This window comes from Acanthaster planci, linkage group LG08 (assembly GCF_054643075.1).
Source record: "Acanthaster planci isolate LZ-2023a linkage group LG08, COTS_SCS, whole genome shotgun sequence".
NCBI lineage: Eukaryota > Metazoa > Echinodermata > Asteroidea > Valvatida > Acanthasteridae > Acanthaster > Acanthaster planci.
Genome location: NC_141784.1, coordinates 1,451,194 through 1,460,789, shown reverse-complemented (window position 1 = coordinate 1,460,789; position 9,596 = coordinate 1,451,194). Strand labels below are relative to the sequence as shown.

General features: G+C 43.7%; 1 protein-coding gene across 1 annotated transcript in view; it reads right to left on the bottom strand.

Annotated features, from left to right (window-relative positions):
* Positions 1 to 49: 49 nt before the first annotated feature.
* bmpr2 (bone morphogenetic protein receptor type 2) overlaps positions 50 to 9,596 on the bottom strand; it is a 34,620-nt gene continuing 25,073 nt past the window's right edge. The window contains exons 8-9 of the mRNA XM_022232810.2: positions 8,133 to 8,269; positions 50 to 7,606 (exon numbers count right to left, since the gene is read on the bottom strand). Of these exons, the coding sequence (XP_022088502.2) occupies positions 5,864 to 7,606; positions 8,133 to 8,269 (1,880 nt within the window). The 3' untranslated portion in view covers positions 50 to 5,863. The remainder of the gene's footprint in view (positions 7,607 to 8,132; positions 8,270 to 9,596) is intronic.

Genomic DNA, 9,596 nt, shown 5'->3' with positions numbered 1-9,596 from the left:
CCCCTTTGCTACTAAACTTAACAACACCGAATTACCACGAACTCCAATATGCTGTGGACAAGCGATACATCAGATTTTATTTACTATTCGCAAATATCACATTTCTTTACGTATCTTGGGTTGACAGTTCACAGGGTTAAACTCAATCTATGCTACTTAATCATGGTGATAGTACATGTTTTATACACCCATACACTTTACATTGCGTGGCATTTTATACAAATTCAAGGGCAGAGTTGCCAGCTGCGGCAAAAGCTGAAGAGGTGAATTTCTTTGAATTTTGGACCATTGATATCAACTGACGAAATAATCCGCAAGAGGATGTACCAAGTTTCACTGCAGCTTCTGTTCTTGCACCTCCAAAATAAAGAATGCTCAGTAGGCAAAATACAGACATAGCACACAGGCAAGGTGTTCTGCAAAGGTGGATAACAGCATTGGGTACAATAGAGATGGCACAAGGCTCCCGGCATTCAAAACAGACTTGAATGAAGACTATTCCACTCATGTGCGTCACTTCGAATAAGTCGACGGAATCAAGGTAGGCTATGTCATCCTAAAAAACAAACCTAATTCAGGCACATGGAATAAATTTTCCGTTCACTTTCGTAGCCTCGAGCAAACAATCTAACAAATCGTCCAACTTCCGGAGTTTTAAGTGGAAGGTATATATAAACAATAAAGCTCTCTGTTGATTACCCTGTCAGAAAAATGAAGTGGACACAATCAAAATTCCTCTCCCTTTGCTACTCTATGCCGAGATACAATAACAAAATAGGCCCAAATTCAAATCATTATATTCGTAAATATCACAAAAGAATCTCAAGAAACTGTTGTGGATTGAAAAAAAAATTAAACAGCATGTTCTAAACCACCAACTTCAAACAAGTACACTACAATGACTACACATGTACAGTGATGTTGACATTAATTTTAAACTTTTATAAAGACCAATAGGCCTAGATGTAAAAGAAACACGAGCAAACCTGTAGCAGTTTGTACAGTTATCTCCGACACAGAAACGCTGTCAATCAATAAACCCAACTGTTCGTGTATTCAAGCATATTCCAAAATCTGACATTTCTGAAGATTTCTTTGAAATGGAATACTAAATAGCCAAGTTCCAATGACGATTACTTACTCCAGACATCACAGTCTGTTTTCAAACCAATGTATTCGTATATAAAGCTTTGACTAAATCTGAAACCAGATAAGTATTTTCCATTTAGGCCTTTGATCAAAATAATGTAGGATTTTCAGCTACTTTACGAGAGTTAGTATGGAGTTGAATTTCGAATTTCTGCTTTGATTTTCATCAAGGTGTTGGACATATATTATTCAAAATTCCCTCAATCTATCCTCTCTTCAAGGGTTTCTCAACATGCGCTAGAACTGTGAATAGACCGAACTTTCGCTACATGAGAGAAGGCGCGGGCTCAAGCGTTAATACATGTATAGTAGTCGTTACGAATATGTTGAGCTGCATGTACATCTATTAATCTCACCAACACTACTTTTTCTAACACAAGCCAATTGCTCAAAGAGATACAGCGAAGGAATACAGGGCTTCCGACCATACAAAATCTACAGCCAAATATTTTTTAGTGTAAAATACACAGATTAGAAAAAAAGCTCATCTTACAAAATGCAAACAATGTGGAATACTGAGCGCAACAAGCTTACAATGTTGCAAAACTGAACAAAAAAAGCCGGTTAAAGGCTGAAAGAGTCCCTTTCACAGCTAAAAAGGTTGTTGCGAGAATTTAAGCACTACATTATCAAACATCAAGTCCACGTTTGCTCCAAGTTTAAAACATCCGAAAGGGATCGAGACAACTAAAACATCAGGCCCCTATTAGCTCTATCAAAGCCTGCAAGATTCTTCAAAATGCAGCAGGTGATGGACTTTGTCGGACTGAGAAGTTAACACGCAACCTGCTGCTCTTTGAAACTTCAAGTGTTTTTTTCTGAACTACGTGTACGGAGAACTTGAGACGGTTCCTTGAGAGATGGCAAGACTAACTAGTTAATGTTCAAAAAAGACTTTGAAGGAAGCAAAATAAGCAAGTTATCAACACGACTCGCGAGTGGAACACAAAGCAGAATAAGACAATTCTGCCAAACCCGGATAATTCAAAGGTATACACAGTCTTAAAATTGCAAGGTGTGGCCATGGTAACTGAAAATATGGGTTACGACTTATTTTTGTGGTTTTCTTTGACCCCTGATCAGGAATAATTCGTAAATTACTTTTGCAAAAGCAATGAACAGCATGAAAGTCAGTGACAACAGCTTTGTTTTACAAGTATGATTTGCTTAATTTCTGTACAGTTTGCATGAATACACACAATTGAAATGATGATACATATTCAAGTGAGAGAAGCTATGATACACAACTTTACAACCATTGCACCGATTTGTCACTTTGTTTAGTCTTCTCTGGGGTTCTCGCATCAATATCGGACACATGTCTAAACCCTAAAAACGGTTGGGCATTTGGGGGGGGGGTCATGGGGGATCTCATGTCCGATTTTGTTGAAACTTGGCATGCATCTATAGACACTCATTGTGAATGCATGTACGTCTATGAAGTTTTGATTTTTGAATTCAATCTGAATTGTGATTGCTTCAAGTTCTGGAAAAACTCTAGTAACGTCTCGCGACCATTTTGACCAAAAATAAAAGCAATGCAACAATATCAGAGAAAGGTCAAAGGGGTCAGACCTCCCCCTTCCCCATTTAGCTAGACATGCTAAACAAAGCGTTGCCCTTTGCTTCGCCTGGAGCTTCAAAGATTTACTGTTGAATTCAGATGAAATCACCGTCAGCCTCTGCCCTTGAGCGAGACAGGCTGATGTTCCTGCAGCTGAAGAAAAAAACCGCAGCAAAAAGCCTAAAGCTCACAGGAGTAAATTCCTGAAGCGACCAGAGGATGACAGAGTCAAATCTATGGGTCTGGGATATCCCAGTCTATGTATTGGAGGAAATGAAATGTCCACAAAATGATCACCAAAGGGTTTGATCATGGCCCCACAGCTGTGTGGGGTCTATGATTGCTTAAAGGCATCCCTTACAATACCCATTTCTTGTGTTCGATATCAAATGTTCTGTGTAAAAACAATATATGGATTTTCCCCATTGCTAGAAAAATTATGAAATCAGAAAAGTCCAAATGAAAAAATCCTGAAATCAGGAAACAATTCTGACAAATCTCACCCCTGACAATGTACCGGATTTCCAGGGTTTTTTTCCTACCAACTGTTGCTCAATTCAGGATTCAACTCTCTCTCACACAAATGAATTAGAATTCGTGTTCATGAGGTATAAAAATGTGAATACATTTCACATGCTAAGAGCCCAAGAATATTACTTCCTATAGTATTAATTACATGTACATGTGATTAACATTGTCATCTGCTACATGTATTTACATCAGAGCTTTAAAAAAAATTCTATTTCAAAAATGAATGCAAAAACTATAGTAACAACAAGAAGTACACGACAGTTAAGGAAATTCTTCTAAAAGCCCCGAGAAGGACCAAAACACTTTTAAAAGGAGTTCATTTCAAGTCAAAGATCTATTCAAACACAATTTGAAATTCATGTGCATCTATCTGAAATGATACTTTGGAATAAATGTTAACAAACCTTAGCACCTTAGCACGTTAAGCTTAGTCACTGAATTCCATTCAAGATCTTTCCGTCAACAGCAGAGTGATGTATATGTATGTGTACACCACACAACTCCCATGAAAAGACACCTGCAATGCATTGCAACATGTAAAACAGTGGCTTCTGCTTGCGTTTGCTGACCGATGTCCCTCAATCCATCATCCTGTATTAACCAGGCTCAACAAGGTACTGCAGTCTCTGGGGACCCCTCTAGCGTACTGCTCGTGGAGATCCGTAAGTATTGGCAATGAGAATTTGTGGCATCGTGGAGCACTTGTGCTCTCTCTTGTCACCAGGCAAATGAAGTGTTTGATGGCAGCATAAACGTTGATTAATGGCGCAGTGTTTTTCAGGGGCCAAGAGCTACCCAAGGTAGTCCAAGTAAGGAAACCCAAAGCATTGTGGGTGGCTTATGCTGACGATTCGTCATTTCAACAAAATTTTACCCAACAACAGCCCCAAATGCAACCAGCTGTCATTAGCAATCTTGGTTTAGATTGCAGGCATGAGTGAACTGCAGCGTGGGCTACACCCCCTCACCACCACCAGTTTGTGAATGGGGGGCAAGTTAAACCCGGCGTAAAGGCACCACTGCTGTGAATACTCCATGCCAGAGAACATGAATACGTCAGTTTACAGAGTTACAGACAGGCAACGGAACAGATCTAAGAGTACATACTTACAAAAATTACAACTTGGCACCAAAGGATCTGTCTTCAATTTCCAAATATTCATAAATGTTAACAGCGGTACGAAATGGCCAAACATAAAAATGTAAATGTATCCGAGTTGAAAGTCTCTTCTGATATTCAAAATACTAAACTATGAGAGGGCGGATGAGTGGGAGTTGCTATTCACTCTGGGCCAGTAAATATCAAATGTCAAGCTCAGACATCTCAACTCAAGACATTTACATGGTATTTTAGTATACAATACACAATGTGCAGTCTAGTTGCCATGGTTACCACTATCCCTCATTTGAGAAGAGATATCCGTGGGGAAACGTTATGAGAGCTGTTTGTCCGCCAAGTTTTACAAGAATATCTCAAAGTGATCCTTTGGAGAAACCTTCAAAGACAGCTACGCAGGAGACTCGTGTGAGGAAGTGTGCATGAACATTATGTGTACAAGACACCTGACACAAAACCTGCTCAGCATAGTGCATCTATATGCATCTGTCAGACTGAACTGTGCAGTATAGCCTGCACATTAATGCACACTGTGCAAGTAAACTGTGTACATTTCAGATCGACGGGGGTCTTTGACAAAGCTTGGTGGCTGTGAACATACCAGTCCCATGCGACCGTTCCACTAATGTTTGCATCACACGTGAACTAAAGTGTACATTTCAGATCGACGGGGGTCTTTGACAAAGCTTGGTGGCTGTGAACATACCAGTCCCATGCGACCGTTCCACTAATGTTTGCGTCACACATGAACTAATGTGCGCATGCTCGCAGTAACATATACAGTAGCGGTCTGGTCACATGGGTAGTATGACTGCCACCATCCAGTGTCTGTATAGTCTCCTATTTACTGAAGTAGTTCACCGGCTAACATATACAGTAGCGGTCTGGTCACATGGGTAGTATGACTGCCACCATCCAGTGTCTGTATAGTCTCCTATCTACTGAAGTAGTTCACCGGCTAACATATACAGTAGCGGTCTGGTCACATGGGTAGTATGACTGCCACCATCCAGTGTCTGTATAGTCTCCTATTTACTGAAGTAGTTCACCGGCTAACATATACAGTAGCGGTCTGGTCACATGGGCAGTATGACTGCCAGCATCCAGTGTCTGTATAGTCTCCTATTTACTGAAGTAGTTCACCGGCTAACATATACAGTAGCGGTCTGGTCACATGGGCAGTATGACTGCCAGCATCCAGTGTCTGTATAGTCTCCTATTTACTGAAGTAGTTCACCGGCTTACATTGTCAGCTGCTGTCATATGGTGTAAAACTGATTTATGACTAAACAAAACAATGTTCTCATTATCTAGTAATAGAATGTGTACTTTCATGTACCGGGGAAACAGGTGAGACTTTGACGATTTTGAGAATTGATTCTGAACAGGCAACTTGTTACTACTTGCAATGGATTGACAAAATTTAGATGAAAAACTCAGGGTCAAGACTCAAAGTCAAACATCTCCCTGGTTAATGCTGATATCACACTCCGTGCCTTGATTTATACACAAGACACTTGGTAGTTGGCCCTCGGGCCATTCTCTACTCCAGTCTTGCCTGACCCCCCATACTGAGTGCTGTCTCCGCCCAGCTGGAAGGTACTATCTGCAGCAGGAACCAAATGCCTGGATGTCACACCATTGGTGACCGGCTTACCGCCGGGCTGCAAGGCATGGCCATTCTGTGTTAACAAGCGAATGCCGTTGCACTGGTCGCCTGAGTTGTTGTTGGCACTGCTCTCTGACGAGTCACTGGTATGGCCGGATTCTGGGGAGCTTGCTTCTTCAGAAGACACGCTGCCACGGTTCTGGCCGTTGTAGACCGAAAGTTTCTTGGTGCCCGGTATCCTGTAAGGTGTGACCTTCCTCTTGCTCTTCTTGGAGTCAGTGGACAATTCGCAGTCTTTCGATTTGGAGTTTCCATTCAGGAGACTGCCTGAGTCTGACTCCTCGTTTGATTTGTCGCCCACTGACCAGGACAACGGTCTGGTGTTGGACGGGTTAGCATCAGAGGGCTGCACCCGGGCCCTGGAGGTGGCCCTGCTTTCCCCAGGTTTGCTCTTGCAGTGTGTGGCGTTAGTTGCCACTTTGACCGGGTGGCACTGGGTGTTGACACTGTCCATTTTGGCGATGCCCGTTTGGACCTTAGTTGTGGGGCCTGAATCGGGGATGTACACAGCCACCAGCTTCTTCTTGGAGCCGTGGCTGTTGGAGGGAAGGGGAAGGGTGTTTGGGCGGCGGCTGTGGTCTGACTCGCAGCTGTTGGCTGACCCCTCGGACAGTGTGGAATGGAGACTGCTGCAAGATCCGTTGCTGGAGGACAAGTTGTCGGATATCAATGCATCACCTTCCCTTGGAGAGAGATTCTGCTTGGGACTCATGACGGGAGCTTGCTCCACCAGGGCTTGCTGCCACTGCTTATTGACGTTGGGCTTGGCTGGTCGCTGCTCGTCTCCCAATTCGGTCAGGCTGTGACCAGGATGAGAGCGTGCCCTGGCCTCGTTGACAGTCATCTGACCCCAGACTGGCAAGCTGGTGGGCCGGTGGAGATTGTGCCGCCGGCTCCACACTCCCAGATTATCAGTCATCTGGTCCCCAGCAAGGCTAGGCCTCATCTCATGCATAACAAGGGGCTTGCTTGGGGAGGTGTTGGGCTCACTGTACCCATACCCCTCAGAGCTCTCAGTGGGCGTGCTGTACGGCCGACTGTACTTCAGATCGGATGTGTACCTCTCAATGTTCTCATCTGAATAGTGCAAGTTTTTGGGGTCCACACTGGGTGCTATGGATGACAAGTCGATCAAGTTGAGATCCGACTGAGCAGAGAGGCTGGTGCTGATGGTGTCTGGCGACAGAAGCCTCTGGCGCTCGTTCTTCTCAACTACAGAGCCTGTTGGAGCACAGCGTGACCCAAAGAAGCCCTCCGACCCCTCCAGTGTGGTGGCCGGATCACATTGGGGGAGAGTATGTTGGGGCTGGGACTGACCGTGGTGGGAGGCAGCAGCAGCGGAGTCCACCGTGGTGGTGGTCATCCCCGGACTGTAGTCTGGTTGGACGCGTGTCTGGGTCAGGGTGGCCACAGTGGTGCCCTCAGAGGTGGCGTTAATGGTGGGGCTGACTGTGCGATGTTTATTCCAAAGCACCATCAGCTCGATGATGCGTTCCTCCACACAGAGCGCAGTCAGCCGAGCCTCAGAGTCATGATCCCAACAATCTTCGATGGTCTCTTTCAAGGACCGTAGAGCCTGTGACAAAAACAACCAACAGATAATGCATCAGTGGAGTGTACTTCATCCACCAAGAAGAAAATAAACTTTATTCCAAACAGTTTCCAAGAGAAAGCATGTTTAGGGCATCAACAAGTGTTGTATTCGAGTCCATCACAGGTCTTTCCACAAGACCAGTCGCAAGAAACAGTGTGAACAAGGACAAAATAGAATGCTTTTGTCACAGTTGATTTGAACAGCTTACGAGCTGACTTAACACTGGATGACTTGTGATGAACATGCAGGGAATTGTGATGGGCTCACTACAACACTGGCATGAATAAAAGAACCTTTCCACTTGATACAAAAGAACACTTCCATCGATGACAGAGACAAGATGTGGAGAAAATCAAATGCTGTTTGTACCCTGCGACTGAATTTAAGGTTTTGTACCAAGTTTTAGCTTTTATTGCTCCAATGTGAAAGCTTTCCTCAAGGTCTTTTGGGGAAATGACAGGTGGTGAAATGCTCTCTTGCTGACTGCTAATTCATGATTTATTTTTACCTGGTTGTTCTCCTTCCAGGCATCAGGGAAAGCAGGCCGTTTCCTCCCTCTGGACACATGAACCTGCATATCCTCAAATGTTGGATGTTGGCAAAGCTCATCGGCAAATGGCAGTTTGTAAGGTGGTACGTTGCCACCTAGAGGAAACGCGACAGAAAAAATAAGGCAATAAATTCCAGTTTGCAAACAAAAACAAGACACTGATCGGGAATGAAGAACAGAAGTATTCAAGCATTTACATGTATTTCTGGTACAGGCCTACTATTTGACATGTGGAAGACTCCATGTATTGTTAACACATCTGATAAGGCTCTCCATCATCAGTGAGTCGACTGATCCCAAATACACTACAATTTGGCCTGAGAAATACCTGTCCCAGATTTCATTGCCCTACTCAGGGCCGAGTATAGATTTCCCACAAAAGGAGAAACAAAATGTTTCACACACACAAAAAACTTGATAAGGAAAAGTAGTTTGGGCCTTAACCACTTCACGCTGGTGGCAGTTATCAATGTTGATGATGCTGGGGCAGGATAATTATCATTTTTTTCTGTGTTTCAAAATTCTTTGAAAATTCCTATCTTCATTTACTGGACACTTACACCCACACGAAGGACTGTCTGGTTTTTACTCTATCTGACAGACACCATCTATTGACGCTGGGGTATTTCAGCCAGGGCAGTCGCCTTGTAAAAAGAGCCCAGATTTTGCGTTAATACGTAATTTTCTTTTGTTCCCGAAAGTGGCACCGTGCGCTGCTGACCCCTTTTCAATAGGAGCCGGATTTGTGTGCAGCGGTGCTGTGTGGCTCATCGCTGCAGTGGTGGAGCACTTTTGTCCCCGGTGGTAATCCGGAAACCCCAGCTGCAAGTGTTTATTGTTGGGCATACATGTGCAAATGTGTATGTGTTCAGCTCCTCAAATGTCAGCACGTGACACCTGAAATACGTGTTCACAATTCAATTTTGTAACCAAATACATGCAAGTGAATTTTTTCCATATTTTAATTGTTTTCATCTTGAAATATTCAATTCTGAAAACAAATTTCCAAAATCAATCAAACGTCTACATACTAAGACCAGTATTTTGACTAATTTGCAGAGTCCTAGCCCTGCTCAGCAGGGGTTACATCCATCGCTGGTCAATGACCACGTTTTTCTCCTGAGAACCTGTAACTGCCAAAGTACCGTACAAGACATTGACATCTGTATCCGCTCTGAGCGGAAAAATAGGGTGATTTTTTTTGGTACCCACCGCATAGGCGCACCATGAAGTGCGCAGGTATATGCGTGATTGACGCGAAGCACGCTGAATACGTGTAACTAATTTACTCCGGCATGTACATGTATGGTCTTTGCGTACACGCAGTACGCGTGCAAGAACCCGCTTGTAACCACATGTCTTTCTTTTGCCGATTGGGGGTGTACTTCAGCTCTGGGCGGATTGTGGCTTATATTAAAGGGC